General features: G+C 49.7%; 3 protein-coding genes across 3 annotated transcripts; 2 read left to right on the forward strand and 1 right to left on the reverse strand.

Moving 5' to 3' along the window:
- Nucleotides 1–1,744: 1,744 nt before the first annotated feature.
- GCC1 (GRIP and coiled-coil domain containing 1) lies at nt 1,745–6,763 on the reverse strand. The gene is made up of 2 exons (XM_012664781.1): nt 5,330–6,763; nt 1,745–4,462 (listed from the first exon to the last, which is right to left on the reverse strand). Exons 1-2 carry the CDS (start codon nt 6,362–6,364, stop codon nt 3,167–3,169), a joined length of 2,331 nt encoding a protein of 776 aa, XP_012520235.1. The 5' UTR covers nt 6,365–6,763; the 3' UTR covers nt 1,745–3,166.
- Nucleotides 6,764–9,342: 2,579 nt separating this feature from the next.
- ARF5 (ADP-ribosylation factor 5) lies at nt 9,343–12,412 on the forward strand. The gene is made up of 6 exons (XM_012664782.1): nt 9,343–9,564; nt 10,085–10,165; nt 10,490–10,599; nt 11,073–11,144; nt 11,677–11,802; nt 11,927–12,412. The coding sequence occupies exons 1-6, from the start codon at nt 9,498–9,500 to the stop codon at nt 12,011–12,013; spliced, it is 543 nt and encodes a 180-aa protein (XP_012520236.1). The 5' UTR covers nt 9,343–9,497; the 3' UTR covers nt 12,014–12,412.
- Nucleotides 12,413–13,774: 1,362 nt separating this feature from the next.
- Nucleotides 13,775–21,030, forward strand: FSCN3 (fascin actin-bundling protein 3, testicular). The gene is made up of 7 exons (XM_012664783.1): nt 13,775–14,139; nt 15,163–15,859; nt 16,203–16,321; nt 17,989–18,148; nt 18,631–18,801; nt 19,123–19,328; nt 20,854–21,030. The coding sequence occupies exons 1-6, from the start codon at nt 13,996–13,998 to the stop codon at nt 19,326–19,328; spliced, it is 1,497 nt and encodes a 498-aa protein (XP_012520237.1). The 5' UTR covers nt 13,775–13,995; the 3' UTR covers nt 20,854–21,030.
- Nucleotides 21,031–21,251: the final 221 nt, after the last annotated feature.

The following is a 21,251-nucleotide window of genomic DNA, read 5'->3' on the forward strand; positions in this document are numbered from 1 at the left end:
CACTGTGGCCTGTTCAAATCTACAGCATAGCAACTTTGCTTGGCTGAAATTTACAACTGGAGTCATTCTCTCCACTTGAACCAGCCCAGTTCAGCCTAGAGATCAGTCTCTCTCTCCCTGGAAATCTATGGAGACATGCCCTGGCCCTCCCAGTGCTAAGGAGACAGGAGCACACCCAGATTAAGTGGGCTTTGGGGCTAATGAGACCCGATTCAAACATGATCCTCAGGAAATTTAACATCGGTAAAATGGGACATAAGAGCACCTGAGGGAGTTAAATAATAAAATGGGTGTAAATGGCTCAACATGATGCTGGCACACTTGACAAGAATTAGCAAAAACAACCCTTACTGGCAGCTTCGCGAGACAACACTGAGAGCCTCAGAGTTCTGGATGATAGACAGGAACTTAATATAGCAACATCTAGGGCATGATATACGGACATGTTTATTCCCTAGACGGGAGGTACCCAAAAGGGAAGAAAAAAGAGAGTAGAAAACCCTTACAGCTGAGTGGTCAGATGGTCTTCCCTCCACTTTCTCCCTCCATCTCTCCTTCACAGTGATCCTCGCTGATCTGTGTGGTGATAGTTAAATAAATAAGGCTCAGCCTCATTATCTCACTAACACACCTTTTACACTGTCTAATATTCTGGGACGAGGGCCCAAGGAAAATTTATTTTTCTCTGAATGCTTCTGATCTCAATTCTTTCATTCTTGCTCTCCCTTTCTTTCCTTAAAGTATCTATCAAAGGCAAACCAGTCAAATAACTGGAAAACTTATCTGGGGGAAGAGGGTGGAGACAAGGAATGTTCAATTTATCATGTCTGCATTAACACTGCCTGTTTCTAAGCTCTAAGTGTCCTTAGGGGTAGGAGGGGATCAAGTCTTCTAGTTTCGGTTGGGAGCACTCACAGCTTTAATATATCCAGATACTTAAAATTATTAATCAGAAATTGACTTGCTTCTTTGCCTATGTGATATCTTCTCAAGAGTCAAAAGCACAGCAATTATTACTCCTAGGAAGGTAACTGGGACTATGGATATTTTGATTCTGTCCACAGCCACCTAGAAATAACAATCACAAGATATCCTATTAATACATTTAGAGGGAACAAGGCAAGAAAACTAAGGAAGTCTATTATTATTATTAGTTCAGCTTGCTATCCTGAGGAACTTTTCCAAGAGACCATGAATCCTGATTTTAAGGATAATAAAGCTTTCATAAACAGATTACTTGTGGAGTTTGAAGCAGTAATTAATTTATTAACCCACTAAACTCGTGAAAAAGCTTTTTCCAGTGTAGCTGCCCACACACAAACACATACACACACAAGTCCAGGCTAAGAAACTTGTGTTGACATAGTGCACATATAAGAATAACATTTACTGGATGTCGGGCAGGGGGGAGCGGGGAGGAGGGGACGGGTATATGCATACACAAAGAGTACGATGCACACCATCCTGGGGATGGACACACTTGAAGCTCGGACTTGGGGGGGAGGGGCAAGGGCAACATACGTAACCTAAACATCTGTACCCCCATAATATACTGAAATAAAAAAAAAAAAACTTGTGTTGTAACTGAAGTGGTTCAAAAACTGATGTATTCCTCATGTGGTTAAAACACTGATGGATTTAAGCTCATGAATTAATACACGGAAATATGTCCATCCTTTTCATTCATCATTTACAGTCACTCTATTTTTGTCTAGATATAGATACCATGAAGGAAACACACAAGTCAAGTCACTTAGGTTTAATGATTCCATGGTTTATATCATTATCATTTGACCACATCTTCTGTTCCATTTAAGTGTGCTCGCGGTAGATAATCCAGGTCACCAAGCCTCTCATTCAGAACACTTAAAGTTGTCTGAACTCCAAACCCTCATAAAACAAACCTCTAAGATGAAATAACAGAAAGATACATATTGGTCCAGTTAGTGGCCAAGCATTTGTCTTTATGGTCCAGAAACCTCTATAAACAGTAAGAGCAGATAGGAGAAAAAAACAGAGGCACTGATAATATTTGAACCCAAGTTTTTTGAGAACCTCCTTTCCAGACTGCCTGAATAACAAGCTGCCTTTCCTTAAAGAGCAGAGTTAATCTACTTATGTAAAGACCCAGAGGGCAGAAAGTACCCCAGCCCAGCTTCACCTGAACTTCCACCACTTTCTGGCTAGAGTAACAGCAATCTTTTGGAATCTTCTGCAGCAAATCTTCCTCCTCTTCCCTGTCCCTGCAAAGGCAGAAACAGCCAGGAGCAAATCTCTGAGCCAACTCCTTATATCCACACAGGATCAGAGCTTACTGTTCAGACTCCTCTCTGTAAGAAGCTAAGATCTTATTTCTTCATGAAGTTCCAATTTTGTGGAAAAGAGAGCAAAGTCATTCACTCACAATCTCAGGCCAACCTTAGGTAGACAAGGGAAGGCAGGGACAAGCAAGGGGTCTATTTTAACCCAATCCAGGCCAAAAGCAGGTCACCCAAGAAATCCCTAAGATCAAACTGATGCTCAGGGCCCTCTCTAGGATGGTCACAAGTGGTATGTTTAGTCTAGATAGCATAGGTTGTCCCCAGGCCCTAACTAGACCAAGCTTTCCAGTTCCAGAATGAATTCACTATTCCTTGGCCCTTTGGACTAGTAGACAATCTGTCACTATTTCAAACTTCCTGGTCCCTTTTCGGCCTGGCTTTATGTCCCCAGAGAATTGGGGTAGCAATGGACCAGACTCAGATTGTGACAAGATGGAAAAAACACCTGGTCATTGTGCATGTTCAGAAATTACCTGAACTCCCTTTGGAGTCACATTTACTCCTAGCTCTGTGCTAGGAACATAATATTAAAACAAAAAATTGTAAAGGATTCTTACTACTTTCCCAATTTTTGCACCTCTCAGTCCTAACCTCTTCTCCCACTTCCCTTCACATACACTCCACGAGAAGACACTGTCCCAACACTTTCAGTATCACTAGGGCCCAAAGACAAAGCAGCATTAATGGCATTTGGCAGAACATCCCATCCCACACTGAAGACTCCTCCCAATTTCAACACATTAAAGTAATAAATGATAATCCAAGAGAATAGGCAATAGAAACCAGAGCCTGCCCCTTCCCACATAAAAGAGACACAGAAATTTCAGGAGTTAGTGAAAACGGCATCATCTCTTGCCAGAAGGCCACCAGCTACCACTGGTTGGGAGCCGCATTATCACTTGTTTCTCCTCTGGACTAAAGTGTAAAATAGTCAGTATGGCTGTGAGAGTCTGCTGGCGGCCCAGGGAGTCAGGTAAGGTCAGGAAGCGGTAGATGATGTTTTTGAGGTACTCCAGGTTGGCTCCCTCCCTGCTCTGGTCCCTGATGTTTTTTTCGATGCGGTTCTGCAGGGCTGCAACCTCCTCACGATGCTGCTCGCCCTCCTCCAGTAGCCTGTCCTGCAGCTGATGCACCTCCACCTCCAGCCTGTGCTTCTGCTTCTTCAGCGATGTGATCTCCACCTCCTTGCGGGCCAGCTGCTCAGCGTACAGAAAGAAAGTGGGCTCGTTGGCTGCAGCAAGTTGTAGCGCTTGAGTCAGGCTATCTGGGGAAGATGTGTCAGCTGGGTCCCCAGGAACCCCACCACCCACAGGGCTTCTGCGTCCTGGCAGCCCAGAAGACAAGGCCACAGAACGCAGTTGCTCCAGCTCCAAGTCCTTCTCGGCAAGCACGGCCAGGGCACGGTCCCGCTGCTTGTGCAGCTCCTCCTCCAGTTTCAGTGTGCGGTCCCTGAAGTCCAGCTGACTTCGCTCTAGCTCCTGCCGGTGGAGCTGCTGCAGGCGGGCCAACTCCTGCTTCCAGTCTTCAGCCTCCTGCTGGTGCTGCTGTTCGAGCTCCTCGCAGGACAGCCGCAGGGAGATATATTTCTCCTTCAACTCTGCAAGCTGTTCCTGGGCTGCTTCCAGCTCCTTTGCCAGGTTACCATCTTTGGAATTCTTGCTCTTGAGGACGACCTGGGCCCTCATCTTGTACCTCTCAAACTCTTCCTTCAGCTGTTTCAGCTCCTGTTGGTAGTAGAGTGCAGTAGCCTTCTCTCCATCGGCAGCTTCTGAGCGGGGCATTATCTCCAGGTCGCAGAGCTTCTCCACATCCAGGGTCACCTGGCTTTTCCTGGCTGCAACCTGCAACAGCCTCTTCAGCTTCTCCATCTTATCCTTCAGGACATTGACATCCAGACTGGACTCGTCTCCATGGCTATCTAGAGAGGACCGGCTGGAGGCTGCTAGAGCCAGTGTCTTATTCTCCAGGTCCAGCTGCAGAAGGCGTTCCTTCAGCTTCTGGATGGCCAGCTGGTCCTTCTGCTTGGCTTTCTCGTAGGTGCCCAGCAGCTCAGACACTTCAGATATTTGATTCTCTAGGGCTGCTACCCTCTGCTCTTCCACCTGAGATTGCTGACGGAGTTGATCCTCTGCAAGGGCTGTCTGCAAAACATGGGAACAGACAAAAATGCATCCAGAAAAGCCACAAAGCCCTATAGCAAACTTTGGGAAGGCAGGAGAGGGGAGCAAAAGGGTCACAGGATTGGGATGGCCTAGCAAGAATGGGAACTGAGGATTATTCTGTTGATTCAGGAGCTAACAAAAGTTCCTATAACCTGCTTGGGTTCTGCTCCAAGACACATATTATAGCAAACAATGTTAAGCAGCTTTGTATATCTGCTGTTGTTTGCTTTAGAGATTCCACTTTCCCCGTAACTGACACACAAAATGCATTGCTCTTGGTTATCATGTGCTTCCCCAAATCCAAATAAGAAATTATACAACATTCTTTTCATAGTCCAATATTCCTGTAAGTTCAAAACTGAGTTGGAGCTCTCTGTCCACATCGAAAGGAAGTACCTTAAAATAGCACTTTTCTAAAACAGGTAAATCTTGACTGAAGGCAATTATAAGAGATTATGTCTTCTGAGAAAATCCCCTTTGCCTTCAGCCAACTTACTTATGGGTACATACCTATAGGCATACATACCACCTTTCACTGTACAGCTGCCAGTGTATTGCTTCGCAGAGCACAGCTGGTAAGATGCCAATGCCCAAGAGCTCAGAGCTGTCTGGCTCCAACCCAACCCACACTCAGAAACTCCACATCCTGCTTGAGGCACACCCTGTGTATGTCATCGACACTATATAGAACAGAATTTCCCAGGACTCACTAGTGTAACTTTTCAGGTAGCATCACAAATGACAGTGCAGCCACTTAGTTCTAACCACCAAAAGAGAAAAACAAAAACTCAATATTTCCCACCTTAAGTCAAATGACCAATATTTAAAGGAGATGAGGATAATTACCTTCCTCATTTCCTGCTGCAACTGAGCCTGAAAATGGCTCTTAAGGCGGGCGGCTTCTTCCTGAAGTTCCTGCAGCCGGGGGTCTGGCTGATTCTTCTCATCTCGAATGGTTTGCAGCTCACCTTTCAGCTCCGCTACCTCACGGGTCAGCTGCTTGGTCTGCAATTCAAACCCTTCCATCTGTTCAGCTGCATATGCTCGCCCTGCCAGGGCTTCTCGGGTCTCTTCTAACCGAAGCTCCAAGTCCTGGCGCTGGGTCCTCTCCTCCTGTAGCAATTTCTGGAGCTCACGAAGCATTAAGGCATGGTCACTCTGCTCTTGGGCCCGATCATGCTGTTGTGTGATCAGTCGGGCTTTGGTTTCTGCTATCTGCTCCTGCAGCCCCTTCAATTCTCCCTCCAGACGGCCCCTCTCCTCCTCTGCCTTGTTATTGGCATCCTCTAAGTCCTGTTTCATTTTCTTCTTGTCAGCCAGGTAAGAAGCCTCCATGCGGGACTTCTCCTGGGTGACTGTAGCCAAAGAGCTGGTCAAAGTAGCCAACTGAGTCTTCAGCTGGTGCAGTCTTTTGTCCACCTCCCCACCTGCAAATGGCCCATCCCCACTGCTACTGCTAACGCCACTCTCTGACCCACTGGCCTCTTCGGACTTTGGAGGTGGTGGTCCACCACGGGCAGCTCTGTCATCTTCTAGCCCAAACTCACCCTTGGTGCTGGTGAGACTGGCCGCAGTATCCAAGCTGGTGGCGGTGCCAGTGCTATCCTCGCTGTGAGTGGAGCACCGGTCATCCACAGAGTCAGGAAAAGGGAGGCCTGGCGACTGGACACCTGCGAGGCCCACATCTGCCTCGTGGGACACCGACAGCACCTTTATGCTGGCCTCTAACGCCTCTTTCTCCTTCAGCAGGCTTTTATAGGCGCGGACCACATCCTTGAGCCGTGCCTGGTACTGGAAGAGCTGCTTCTTCTGCGTCTCTATCGTCTCCAGCAAGTCCTTCTTGCTCGGGCCGCCCCCAAAATTCATCCCAAACTTCTCCATGGGAGTTCCGAGCGGACTGCTCCACGTCAGCGTTCTGGTAGCCAGAGAAGGGGTCGCGAAGACGCGGGCGGGGGCTTAAAGAGACAGGGAGGGGGGTGTCCGGCCACAGGCCGCTCACCCGCTCTACCCTGCTGTCCGCGACCAAAAGCAGGTCGGTGGGACAGCCTGGCAAAGGCGCCTGCTGGGTCCCAGGCCCGGAAGGCGGGACCAGGTCCTACCCGGGAGGCGGGCAACGCCGCCGGGGCTCGCCCCCACTGGCCCTAAAGCCGCTCCGCACCCTCCGCTCGTCCGGGCCACAGCAGCCCGGGCCAGACCCCTCGGCCCGCGGTCGGCCAAGGGTTTACGCTGAGCGCGACTCCATCACGACTTCCTAACTACAGCCGCCCAGCCACAACGGCGCTTCCGGGTTCGCTGGAAGTGACGTCAGCGCGACGTCAGTGGGCGCGAGGCGTGTGGGGCCACTTCGGCCTGTGGGTGGGAGGCGACCTGTAGAGTACCCGACCCGGCGGCGCCGAACAGAAGAGGACCGGCCTTGGGAAGAGCTGAGCGAGCTAAGTCGAGGACGCGGGAGTGATATTGGTTTGGTGAGAGCGCCCGGGCTTGACCTCGGGCTACGATCAGCGAGCGACAGAGGGCGACGTCGCACTGCGTTCTCACCAAACACCCAAGTGAAGGAGGCATCCAATTATTTGGGGCTCAAGACCTATGCCCCTAAAGGGCGACAATTAAGACTCCCATTTAGACTACGAAAACTGCAGCTCTTTCTAGCACAGTCTTGGCACCTAGTAGGCATATGGTAAAATAGCACCCATCCTTAGTTCTGCTGAGTTGATTCAATAAATATTTATGGAGAGCACTCTATAGCCACGAGGTCTATCCTGAGTGCTGACTATATGCCAGGAGCCTCACAAGAATTTTGCTGTTTAGTCTTTACAATAATTCTGCTCAGGGGTTATGCTCAGCACTATTTTACAGATATGGGAGCATGAGACACATGCTACGAAAACATGCCCAGGGTCACACAGCTAGTAAGTTTAGGAATTCTATCCAAATCAGTCTCATTCTGAACATACCAAGTGCTGTGCCAAGTCATAACACCATGAAGAGACATGGCATTGCCTCCAAGGAGTTCACAGTCTAGTGAGGAACCAGACATGCAAACACGTCCTGCTCTCACACCAGCATGTATGGGCATATTCAAAGTCGTATGACAATTAAGAGAAGGGACTCACCCAGGAATCATTAAGAATCATCTCAAGGCAGTAGCTTAGGGTATGTGAAGGACATGACAACAGACGGGGCTGGCACAAGAGGTGGAGATCCAACTTATAGCATTTAGGTTTTATCTTGGGTGATACTAAGGCCTGAAAGGATTTCAATCTGAAGAGTGAGGCACCGTCAATACTTTTAGGACAGGATGCAGATACCAAGGGGCAGGAGATCTGTAAGGAGGCTCTTTCAGTCATGGGGAAGAGAAGGCAGTGAAATAAAGTAGTGACAACAGAGATGGAGAGAAAGAGGCTGATAAGAGCCAAATATAGAATTGACCTGACTTGGTGATCACTAGTTCTGTTATTATATTGAGACTCTTTAAGATGTACTCTTCAACCTTGTAAAAGCCTTCTTATGAATGCAAGTCTATGACTGAAGAGAAAAGGAAATCCATGCCCTCACTCACACCTGTTTCCCAAAGTCTCCTTACCGACTTTGCAAGTAGGATGGGGCAAGCCCAAGAGGTGTGTTCAGACTCAGTTTCTTAGTGGCCCAAATAACATCCAGCTGCGCTATACATAACATGCAGTTACATTATTTCATCATCTTAATATTCACCATAACCCCCTGAGTTAGAACAAATTTGTCTTCTTTTATACCTGAGAAAATAATGGAAGGGTTGTGAGTACCGTTGAAGCCAAATCCTCAAGAAATGGCAGAATTGAGATTTGAACTAAAGCCAGAAATAGTGCTTTCACATTTATTTATGGTCAATAAATATTCGTTGAAAAGTGAATGAATGAGTGAAAGTTTTCTGATTTTCAGCTCGGCTTCACCTCTAGCCCATAAGCCATGGATCCTGGAAGCCCAGTACGAATCCAAAATAGGCATAAGGCCTGCCCTTGCTCCACTGAGCAACCTGTCAGTCCAGTTCAACCCCACAGGCACCTGTTAAGCATATTTGTTAGATGCCTGGCATTGGGCTCGTCCTCATTATAGAAGAAATTTAATTCCTATTTTACTATTCTCCTAGATGCTAAAATGAAGGGGGAAATTACATGTGACGCTCTTTGGCTCTAGGGAGGCAAGATTCTCACAAAATCCTGAATAGGTGCGCATTAATAATCCAGGTCCGCAAGTCTGTAGCAAAGTGAAAAAGGAGCTTCAGAAAGGCAGCCTGCGCCTAGATTGAAAGACCGTGTCCACAGGGCGATTGAGGGAAGGCGGAGTTCTCCGGTTAGCCCAGGAGTGGGTCTGGGACACTCCGCCCAAGGCTGGGAGAACCAGTGGAAGCACTGGTTCTGCTGATGGAGATCTGCAGGTAGACGTTTTAAGGATCCATGAAAGCTAGCACAGACCTCTCGGGCATGTTTTTCCTCTACCTCCCGCACACTCACACGACCACCTACTCCGCGAAAAGCACTCCGTGGAAGCTGAAAGGGCAAAAGGGGGGACTAACACCCCTGCACGCAGCTTCCAATGCCCTAACGAGGGTGGCGCGCATACCCGATGCTGCTAGTTCCCAAGAGCTAAACCGGAGCCCACAGTGGGCTGGACGCAACAAACTAGAGCCCGGAGGCCGGCCGCTGGGGGCGCGGCGGCTGTGCAACGATAAAGCCTTTCCTCAGCCCCGCTCGGGCTGCCGGTGCCGCGGCCACAGGCCTGACGCAGACGCGTTCCCTCCCCTAGGCCGCGCGGGACCCGGCCGGGCTGCGGAGCCTCGCTCCGCTCCAGCGTCTCGGGGCCCGAGCTGGGGGCGGGGCTGGCGGGGGCGGGCCCGCGGTGACGTCGGGCGGGCCGGGACGCGCGGAGGCGGCGGCGGAGCCTCCGCCTTCTGCTGCTGCGCCCCATCCCCCCGCGGCCGGCCGGTTCCAGCCCGCACCCCGCGTCCGTGCCCGCGCCCCCTCCCCCGGGCCCCGCCATGGGCCTCACCGTGTCCGCGCTCTTTTCGCGGATCTTCGGGAAGAAGCAGATGCGGATTCTCATGGGTGAGGCATATCAAGCGCGGCCCGGACCGGGGCGCCGACCCGGCGCAGCCCTCCCGCCCCCGCGTCCCTCCAGCCCCGCTCACCTGGGTCTCTGACCCCGACTCACCCACCTCCTAACCCCGGTGCCTCTGCTCTCGGGTGGGTCCCAGTCCGCAGTGCTGCCCCCAGGGCCTGAGACCCGGAGCTGTGGGCCTGGGTGGGGTGAAGCTCCCTCCGCCCCAACCCGGCTGGTAAGAAGGGAGGATTCCGCCCTTGGAGACGACTTTTAAAAGGAGCGCGGCCTTCCTCCCGTGCCCCTTACCTCCCAGTGCTCTCCCGTCCCTCGCCCACTTTGGGGGCAGGAGTTGGCGCACGCCACCCAGACTGCCCTCAAGGCCCCGAAGGTAGATACGAGCGCGCACCTGGAGGCGCTCCCGCTTTCCGCCCGGGTCACCGTCAGCTGTCCTGGCCTCTCCCTTTCCCTGGTCCCTAGGGGGCTCCCTCGCTCCCATCTCCATCTCTATGCCCCTCTCCGTTGCAGTTGGTTTGGATGCGGCTGGCAAGACCACAATCCTGTACAAACTCAAGTTGGGGGAGATTGTCACCACCATCCCAACCATAGGTGAGCCCAGAAGCGAGGCGGGGAGGAGCGGGAGCGCCGCGGCGGCCTTCTCGGAGTCCGCTGCGGGTTCTGCCCCTTTCCTGGAGCTGACCCTGACATCAGATATGGCTACTTGAGAAGTGGGTCAAGGTATCTCTACGTGCCTGGGGGGTGGATGTGGCCTACCCCTGCCCTGTGTGTTGGCTGCTGGTCCTCTTGGGGTTCTGTCCTCCTGGGCCTTGATCGTTGCTTTCTGTTTTTGTGTCCCTGCTTAGATCCTAGTAGTTATAGTGAGCTCCTTCCTTTCGGGACTTTTTCTCATATTTTTTTTCCGATTATCTACAGGCTTCAATGTAGAAACAGTGGAATATAAGAACATCTGTTTCACAGTGTGGGACGTGGGAGGCCAGGACAAGATTCGGCCTCTGTGGCGGCACTACTTCCAGAACACTCAGGTGGAGTGTGTGGGGGACTGCCCAACTCCAGGGAAAGAGGTGTTAGGGCTGGGAGGACTGAGATATTGGCCTAGGCTGGGCCCCTAAGCCAGGAAAAAACCCTTCCCTGCTTATGCTTCCTTTGGTTGACCTGCCTTTACTCATCTTCAGAACTCACCTTGGTCTTTGTAGACTTAGCCACCTGGAACTTCTCCTGAGAAGCAGGGTTCTAGGGCCATGCTGCCTGATTTAGCCCTCATCACATACCTCTCTATTCCCTTGTACATCTTTAGATAAACTGCTTTCTCCTTGAGGGTAGAGGCTGTATCCTTTGCAGTGGCATCTCTAGTTTGTGCTAGGATTTCTACAGAGCCTTAGTAGAAATTTATCAGATGAGAAGGGTCAGCACAATTAAAGATGGGAAGAAGAGAGAAAGGGCCAGATTAGGGTTTGTCCCAAGTGGGAGTGATTGCCTCTCCTTCCTTCCTGCTCAGGGCCTCATCTTCGTGGTGGACAGTAATGACCGGGAGCGGGTCCAGGAATCTGCTGATGAACTCCAGAAGATGGTGAGTGCCCAGAGTCCTGGGAACTGAGCCGTTGGCTTGGGGACAGAGAGATCTCGGTGGTGGTATGGAGGTCAGGGAACCCCCCAGAGGCATCAAAGGCCAGGAATGTGAGTTTGTGTTTGTACGCTCAGACACGTTGTGTATCTCACCTGGTGAGGGTAGGACTGACTTTTTCCCTTAATTCTCATGCCTTTGCATTTGAGTTTGAGAAGTTGGTGGGGAGAGAAGAATTATATGTGGTAGATAAAAATGTCATCTTATATTCTTTTTCCATTTGGAAATTTTGTCATTTTACCTAAGGCAAGTACTCAAATTAGAAAAAGACCTTTTCTGGACTTAAGGCTTAGGTGACCTCAAGCTCATTGATAACTTCATATCTTTGTTTAGCAATAGACTACATGGTACTGTATTTTTCCCACGGAGAAGCTAGAAGGTAGGAAGGGGGGCTCCCCAACATAGCAGGGAAAAAGGAGCCTGAGGATCTTGCTGGGAGCTGAGACCACAGGTCCCACCCTCCCTTCTCCCCTTTCAGTTGCAAGAGGACGAGCTGCGGGATGCGGTGCTGCTGGTGTTTGCTAACAAGCAGGACATGCCTAATGCCATGCCCGTGAGCGAGCTGACTGACAAGCTGGGGCTACAGCACTTGCGCAGCCGCACGGTGAGGGTCCTGCCCCTTCGCGCTGGAGCCTGCCTCTCCAGGGGAGCCACAGGCTGGGGCACGGATGTAAAGGCATCCCCTTTTCTTCTCTGCTGCTGACCTCTTTCTTTCCTTCCTCCCACAGTGGTACGTCCAGGCCACCTGTGCCACCCAGGGCACAGGCCTGTATGATGGGCTGGACTGGCTATCCCATGAGCTGTCGAAGCGCTAACCAGCCAGGGGCAGGCCCCTGCTGCCCAGAAGCTCCCACGTGTATCCCCGGGATGACCAGACTCCCGGACTCCTCAGGCAGTGCCCTTCCCTCCCACTCTTCCACCCCGACAGACACAGGCCTCTGCTCCTGCTCCTGCCTGCATGTTCTCTCTGTTGGAGCCTGGAGCCTCTCTCTCTCTGGCCACAGAGGGGTCCACTCTCCTGCCTGCTGGGACCTGTGGAAGGGGCTTCCTGGCCAAGGCCTCCTCTTCCAGAGGAGGAGCAGGGATCTGGATTTACTTTTGTTTTTTCAGTTTTGGGTGTACCCTTGGGGCCAGGTTGGTGGGGGAAGGTGAACGCTCGGGTGGTGCTATGATGTGGCACTGGATATTGAGTAATAAATTTGCTGTGGTTTGTATACGGTGTTGTCTGTAGCCTAGAAATGGGAGGCTGGGTTGTTGGGTGCAAAGAGACAATGTGGGAGAGGCTCAAAGAAGCTAAAGCTGCAGGACCACCCACCCCCAACCCCCACGACACACAAACACACCTTTTCATCCAGCTCAGCTTCTCCCTCTTTATTCTTGGGTTGGAAATACTATAGGGTTTCCAGTGGTGGAAATCTCATTCCTTCCCCAATTCCAAGGAACCTCTGCTGAAGGCAACAGTATCTACCTTCATGGCTACATAAACCGTGTAGCTCCACTCTTCATCATTCTCCGAGCTACTTAGAGCAGTAGTTCTTAATGATTGCTTTGCACATTAAAGTTTGAGGGGGAGGGAATGTGTGTTTAAAATATGGGTCCTGAGGTATGCTTCAGAAAAAGTGATTCATCAGGACTAGTATGAGGCCCAACAATATGCATACTTAAAATTACCCAGATGATGTTGGCACTAGTAGTCTGTTAGCCTTATTTTACAAAACATTGGTGGAGCCTGGGGGTTACAGTTCCTCACTGTGCAGCACTGGGGTTCTTTCTACCCAGGAAGACCCCATCTATGGGGAGTAGGAAAGCATGCGTAAGGAACCACCAGGGCTGTGGCCCGTTTTCCAAGTGTGGTTGGCTATCCATTTACCTTTGGATCCCAGCAAAGCTTAAGCGAAACCCATTATTTATTTTTGCCTTTCTCTGTTTTTTTATGTTGTCAGTTTCTTCCCGTTCCGGGCTAGGTTTTCCCTCCTTGAGCTTTGCAGGAAGAGAGTCCCAGAGACTATTAGACAACAGAGACTCTTTAGAGGGGAAAGGCTGGTATTCTTACAGGAGCTCTGGCTGTCTGCACAGCTAGCTATCCTACCCACCAGAAGTGCAGCTGGAGGTTGCTGAGGTGAGGTTCTCCGTGCTCTTTCCACCTCAGCCACTCTCCTTACCCTGCTTCTGAGCCAGCCTTCCCAATTAATACGGGTAATTTCCTCATCGGTTATCTATCTAGGGTTGCCTCACACTCCCTGCAAAGTAACTTCTGGACATTTTGGCCTCATCCTCCCAAGGGCCATAAAAGCTGATAGATTTTCCTTGGATATCAAACTTAAAAAAATACTTGAGCCAGAAGGGAGCCAGGCAGAACTCACTTCTAGGGAGGAAAGAAGTTGACTTCTACCCTGTTATCAAAATGAGAAACAGAGGTAAAGAAAGAGAGGGACTTGCCGAAAGTTGCAAATTGAAATTCTGATTCCCAGTCTCAGCTCAGCCTACCTTGGTACCCGGAGTGGTGTAGGAAGGCAGATGCCGGAGCCTCTGGAGCCAGAGCCTCTGGGCCATGGATTGACATTGCTAGGCCAGGGCCCTTTCCCGGCTGTGGTAGGATCAGAGGCAGCCCTCACAGTCACAATGCTCCCGGGTCACAGAGGCACTGGGCCCCCAGCCAGGCTCTGCCTGGAAGTTCCCTCCGGGAACGTCTTGTGGTGAGTACTACAGGCCTTATTCCAGGCCCTATGGCCTGTAGAACCTCACCACTGGGGGGAAGGCTGGGCCGGACAGAGTCATCACCTGTGGCGCCGGCCCCATGGATGAGGTGAAATGGATACACAGGCATCCCAAGGCTGAGGACTTAAGGATTGGGCTTATCAGCTGGGCAGGAACCTACCTCACCTTTGAGGCATACAAGAATACAGTCACTGCTACTGCAAAGAGTTTGGGCAGAAGACAGGTAACAAGGCAAACTTGTACTGAATCAGTTTAGTGGCCAGGCTCCTGTGTGTGTGTGTGTGTGTGTGTGTGTGTGTGGCAGCAGGGGTGCACTGTCGACCTAATCACTTTCCTAGGCTCTGTCATTGCCAGCCCAAGACCCTTGTACTCCAGGCTTTTGCTCACAGGTCCCCATTGCTCCATCTCCCCTCTAAACATAGGCCAAAAGGTGAAGCCTCAGCCCTGACTCTGCTGTCTTGTCCCTCTGGCTGCTCCCTACCTTCCATCTCAGCACAGGATGGTTGTGTCATCACGAAGAGGAGAGCCCAGGCTGGAAGGCAGAATTGTGGACATCCAGGGGAAGTTGGACCAATGGAGTTATTGCAAGGCCTCTATTTCTGTTCTGCTTGAAAATGGGGAACTGTAGAAGCCCTAGCAGTACCGGTCTTCATTGGAGAGAGGAATGGGGCACCTCTGGAATGGGTGCCATAGTTAAGCAGAAGCAAAGTCCTCTCACTTGTAACAAGGTTGATCAACTGAACCAGACAATTGCATCTCAGCTGTCCATGCTCCGGTCTTTTTCCCTGGAGTCCTGGCCTGCCTAAGAGAGCTCTTGCTTTTCTCCTGCTATGTTGGGGAGGCAGCCTTTGGGGATGGAGGTATTGGCTGAGTGTGCTATCCAGGTGCCCAGTGAGGAAGAAAAAAGTAAGACTTAAACCACAGCATTTCTTGGAAAATTAGGTACTGCAAAATGGGATCAAGGAAGAGAGAGGGAGATTTACCTTCAGTTAGCTGAAGGAGGTGGGCATCTAGAACTCTTTGGACCTTTAGAAGCCGTAGGGCTCCAGTGGTGGAGGGGACCAGAGATCTTTTAATTACTGTTGGGTGGGAGGGTGGAAGAGCTGACAGCAAGGAGACACCAGAGCTGATGTGGAGGTGGTTGGTCTTGATGAAGGTGCTGGGGTGACGATAGGGGCGATGGTTGCAGGGCTCCTCGGCTAGTCACTCAGCAGTACTGATTTCCCTCTTCTCCCAATGCCTGCAGACCTGTGAGCTCCTGGTGAGCAATGAGCATGAGACACAGGCCGTGGTACGACTAAAGAGCTTGCAGGGCTTCTACCTGCTGTGTGAGGGGGATGGCACTGTGTGTTACGGCCAACCGAAGAACAGCCACCATGGATGCTTCCTACTCCATTTCCACCGTAACAGCAAGTGGACCCTCCAGTGCTTAATCTCTGGTCGTTATCTGGAGTCCAATGGTGAGAACGTGTTCTGCAACTCCAGGGTCCTCTCAGCTTACCACATGTGGACACCCCGGCCAGCCCTGCACGTCCATGTGATCCTCTATAGCCCCATCCACCGCTGCTATGCCCGGACTGACCCCACCGTGGGCCGCATCTGGGTGGATGCAGCAGTCCCCTGCCTGGAGGAATGTGGATTCCTATTGCATTTCCAAGATGGATGCTACCACCTGGAGACCTCGACACACCACTTCTTGTCCCACGTAGACCGGCTGGTCTCCCAACCCTCATCGCAGACAGCTTTTCACATGCAAGTGCGGCCTGGAGGGCTCGTGGCACTGTGTGATGGAGAAGGAGGCATGTTATATCCACAGGGCACACATCTGCTCCTGGGCCTCGGCTCTAATCCCGTGAGGGGTGAGGAATGGTTCATCCTACAGCACTGCCCTACCTGGGTCAGCCTCAGGTCAAAGACTCGGAGGTTCATCTCAGTCACCTACGGCAAGTGCTGGGTCCAACACAGCCATGGAGGGAGGAAGGGCTGACTGCGGAAAAGAGGAAAATGTGTTTGGGATCAGCAGAGATTTTTGAATCTGCCAATAAGGAAGATTTTGGGGTCCCACGGAGACATTTTGTGCCATGGAGAAGGACAGAAAAGCAGGGATATGGGCTTTAGGGGAAAGTCACCTGGGTCTTCTGCAGACTACCATGGTCCAACATAAGGTGATGAAGGTTGAGGAGGAAAAGTAGGGGGAAGGAAGCCCAGTTATAAAGCATGGAAGAAGGGCTGAGACTGCGGGTGAGGCCAGACCCGGGCTCCCACTGACATGTTCTTCCTCTGCAGATGCTGAGGTACATGCTACCTCTGAGCGCTTAACCCCGATGTCCTTGTTCCAGTTTGAATGTGACAGTGAGAGCCCCACCTTGCAGCTTCGTGCAGCCACTGGCTACTACCTAGCTCAGGTGAGACCTTGGCTTTCTGAACAAGAGAAACCTTAAGCTCTGAGCTCTCCCTCTTTAGACACACTTTCTCCTTCTTCAAGGCAGATGACCAGATGGTGAAGTGAGCTAGGAGGCACTTGTCTATACACATTAATTTTCACCAAATGGAGCTTCTTTTTAAAAAAAATCAACTTTATTGAGGTATAATTTAAAATATGCAAATTATATAATATACATGCATATATATAAATTATGTATATTATGTACAAATATGTATACTATGTGTATTTGTTTTATAAATGCACCTATTTTAAGTATAAAATTCTATAACTTTTGACAAATATTAATAAATACACTCATGCAACCATGCCATAACCATACTACGAGTTAGAGAATATTTCCATCACCACAAAAATTCCCTCTTGCCCCTTTGCAGTTTCCCTCCATCCTTCTTCCTACCCTTAACCCCACCCCTGCTACCTCTGGTCTGTGTTCTTCACTATAGACTAGATTTGCCTACTTTGGAATTTCATATAAACAGAAACATACAATATGTACGGTACGTGTGTTTCTTTTTCTCGGCACGATAGTTTTAAGAGTCATCTGTGACATTGCATGTATCAGTAGTTCATTCCTTTTTATTGTTGGGTGGTATTCTATAATACTACTCATAAACAAAATTTGTTTACCCATTTACTTGTTGATGTACACTTAGATTGTTTCTAGTTTGGGCTATTATGAATAAAATTGCTATGAGCATTTGTGAACAAATCTTTTTGTGAACCTACATTTTCATTTATCTTTGGCAAATACTTAGGAATGGAATTACTAAGTCAGATCATAGATGCGTGCTCAACTTTATAAGAAAATCAGTTTTCTAAAATGACTATACCACTTTACATTCTCGCCAGTAATGTATGAGGGTTCTAAGTGCTCCATATCCTCACCAGCATTTGGTATTGCCTGTCTTTTTAATTTTAGCCACTCTAGTGGATGTGTAATGGCCTCTTTTGATGGCTTTAATTTGCATTTACCTTCTAATTAGTCATTTTTAGCATCTTTTCATGTGCTTCTTGCTCATTTGTATGTTTTCTCTGTGAGGTGTCTGTTCAGATCTTTTGCCATTTGTTATTGGGTGTTTTGAGTTGTAAGAGTTCTTTACATGTTCTCAATTCAAGTCCTTTGCGAAATATATGTATTGTAAATGTTTTCTCCCAATCTGTGGCTTGTCTTTTTACTTGCTTAATGATATCTTTTGAGAAGCAAATTTTTAATTTCAATGAAGTTGAATGTCAGCTTTTTAAACAGTTATTGCTTTTCTTACTCCAAGAAATCATAGCCTACTCCAAAGTTACAAAGAACTCTTATGTTTTCTTCTAGACATTTTATAGTTTAGCTCTCACTTTTTTACATCTATGATCCATTGCAAAATAATTTTGGAGTCAAGGCTGAGGTTCATTTCTCTCCATAGGATATGCTGTGCTCTGGGATGTGACAGATTAGGGGAAGTGGGCGAGATGCAACATGTTTTTCAAAAAGGATCTGAAAGCATAAAGCAGACTCTGGGAGAATGAAAAGGGCTGAGAGAGGGTGGGATGTGGGAAGAGGGTCTGGGAATAAAAATGATGGGAAGAGGGCTGAGACTGTTAATCCTCACTCCTTGTCCCTGTTCCTGATACCTTCTCCAGAGGCACCACAAGATAGTGATGGCTAATGGGCACCCCCTGGAGTCTGACACCTTCTTCCGTGTACAGTGGAACTACGGCAGGATCATCCTGCAGTCCCTCAGTGGCCACTTCCTGGGCATTGCAGCCAATGGCCTGCTGATGGCCAGTGCCTCCCTTCCAGGTGAGCCAAGCAGCCCTCCTGCCAGGTTGTTCCAAGTCAGGGATGCTTTTAGAGGGAAGTGAAATATGATTTAAAAAAAAAAAAAAAAAAAAAGCACTGGAGGTGGGTCAGAAGATTTGGGTCAGGATATTCTGTCAGTTGCTGAATTTTTGTCATCACTTGAACAAACCATCTCTGAACCTCAGTTTTATTGTCTGTAAAAGCAAAGATGATAGTCACCTTGCTGCCTCACACAGTTGTCATGAGGACAGAATAGATCAACACATCTCAAGGAAGGAAGAATATTAAAATTTCCACACTGTGCTAGGTGCTCTCACAAACACTCCTCAAGCACTTAGCGTTAGACCTAACACATAGTAGGTGTTCGTTAAATGTTAAAATATTGACAACAGCCTTCTGCAATTAGTGTTCCCCCTCCTGCTTCCATCTGAGAAAACATCTAGAGGCAGCCCATCCAGGTAACTCCTTCCTACTTCTTTCAGGCCCCAATGAGGAATTTGGAATTCGATTAGCCAACCGCCCCTTCCTTGTACTGCGGGGTCGGTATGGGTACGTGGGCTCCTCATCAGAACGTGACCTCATACAGTGCAACATGGACCAGCCCGACTGCATTCACTTACTACCCTGCCGCCAGGGAATCTACCACTTCCAGGGTGAGTGGCTCCTCTTGCCTGCCCCTGGGGTTCACAGTCTGGCCCCTGCCTTAGCCCCAGCTCAGACTTCAGGCCTGCTCATCATAAAAGGAAAAACAGGGCTTCTGTTTGTTTTCACACTTCAAAGCCCAGAGTGGGTTGGCAGAACAGAAACCAGTGGAACCCTGCTGACCATCCTGCATTTCCATAGACCTGCCAATAGGCAGGATGGGGCACCAGGGAAGGGTGGCCTGCCTCCAGGAAGCCCCCTCAAGGCAGCCGAACTGCTGAAGCATTCTCCTCCAAAGAACGGCCCACGAACCTGAGCTCTTCCCTCCCCAGCACAGGGTGGATCCTTCTGGTCAATAACGTCCTTTGGCACCTTTCGCCCATGGGGGAAGTTTGCCCTCAACTTCTGTATAGAGCTCCAGGGGAGCAACTTGCTCACTGTGCTGGCACCCAATGGCTTCTACATACGAGCGGACCGCAGTGGCACCCTATTGGCAGACAGCGAAGACATTACCAAAGAGTGTATCTGGGAATTTTAGGTAAGGGAAAGAGGGTAAAGAGCTGGGGGCTGGGGGAGCAGGAGCTGAGGGTGAGAGGAGAAGGGAGGTGAGTGAGGACATGTGATGGGAAGACCAAAATGCACGCTGGGGATGACTTCTGTCCCACAATTTGATTGACTCCAGACGTTTATTCCAAATCTGTACCATTCTTTGAGGGCTTTTAAACCCAGACTTGGTAGAAAGAGAAAAAGAAATAGCACCTAAGTCTCCTGCTATTATGCTGCACTGGCACGTGGGCTTGCAGGCAAGCCTGGAGGGGACAGCGTGAGGTGTTCTTGCCCCACTTTCTCTCCAGTAAGATGCAGAATTTTTCCCCATTTTCGAGGAATAGAGATAACTTTGACTATGTGTATAAGTGAAAGAAAGATGTGATTTCTATCCTATGCACTTTCTATCCCTACCCCTGGATCCCTGGGGAACTGATGGCTCTCAGACATTTATCTCCAGTCCTGACCCTCTTCCTGAACTCTAACATCATCTCTCTCCAACTTCCTGATGGACAGTTGACTTGAATTCATCCTGCCAGTCCCTCAAAATCCACATAGCTGAAGTCAGCCTCCTCATCCTCCCCTCCTAAGGAGATTCTTTTCTTCCTGCCATCCCCAGGCATCCCCAGGCATTCCGCTCTCCCGGATGCTCAGGCTCAAGACCTCAGCACCATCACTCTGTCCTCTCTTTCTCTCCCTTCACCAGACCCTGCAAGTTCTTGGGTATTTCCTTAACAACGCCTCTTGAGTGCCTGTTCCTTCGTGATTATCACCGTTGCCACTTGGTTCCAGGCTCTTCACCAGCAGGTGTATGGCTTCCAGAGCTCCCCAGCAGCACACGGCCACCAGATCTGTCCCCATCCAATGTCATCTCCACACCAAGTTTGCTTCCCTAACATGCTTCTTCCCTTCCACCATTCCCTATTCACACTCTTCAGGGCACCTCTTTGCTCTTAGTCCTGTCCCTTCACATCCTTGCTTTCCTTGCTTCTTGTGGAAAGCACTTCAGTTTTGACATCAGACAGACCTGGAATCAAGAGCTAGTAAGCAGCCGGGCACGGTGGCTCGTGCCTGTAATCCTAGCACTCTGGGAGGCCGAAACAGGAGGATCTCTTGAGCTCAGGAGTTCAAGACTAGCCTGAGCAGGAGAAAGACCCCATCTCTACTAAAAATAGAAAAAATTAGCAGGGTATGGTAGTGTAGGCCTGTTGTTCCAGCTCCTAGGAAGGCTGAGGCAGGAGGATGGCTTAAGCCCAAGAGTTTGAGGTTGCAGTGAGCTACAATGACACCATGGCACTCTAGCCCAAGCAACAGAGTGAGACTCTGTCTCAAAACAACAAAAAAGAGCTACTAAGCCTTTTCCCATAAATTAACTTCACATATGTCTGGTGTTCATCAAGAATGGGACAAATTACTTTATTCTCTCTCTTCCCACAGGATCTTACCCAGTGTTCTAAAAGCCAGAGATCAGCAAATGACTAATTACTGAAGGATTCTATTTCCTGTTTCCTCCCCAGGTCAATGGGAGGCCATCTACCAAAATCCAAATCCTCCAGGAAAGACTACTGCACCAAACAGAGCAGGAAGAACCCCAGAGTCAAGTTCCAAGAGAAGAATATCTGTTACACTTTTCCTACCCAGTTTAGCAAAACACCTGTTTCAAGGAACAATACATCACAACAGGCCACCCCCAAGATCCTGGTGTGCATCTGACTCAGTATAGAGCAGGGATCTGGATGCGGGTGGAGATTGAGGCCCCAGGCCATGGCTCTAAGTTCTGTCCAGAAGAGGGGAGACCAAATAGTACCCATTTCTTCCACCAATCCTCCCCCATCCCCACCCAGAACCACTAGGCTTTTCCCAGGGACTTCATAGGGAGCCAGCCTTGCCCTGAAGGAGTCAGAATCCAGTTGTG

The sequence above is a fragment of the Propithecus coquereli genome, unplaced genomic scaffold (assembly GCF_000956105.1).
Source record: "Propithecus coquereli isolate 6110/MARCELLA unplaced genomic scaffold, Pcoq_1.0 Scaffold91, whole genome shotgun sequence".
Lineage (NCBI taxonomy): Eukaryota > Metazoa > Chordata > Mammalia > Primates > Indriidae > Propithecus > Propithecus coquereli.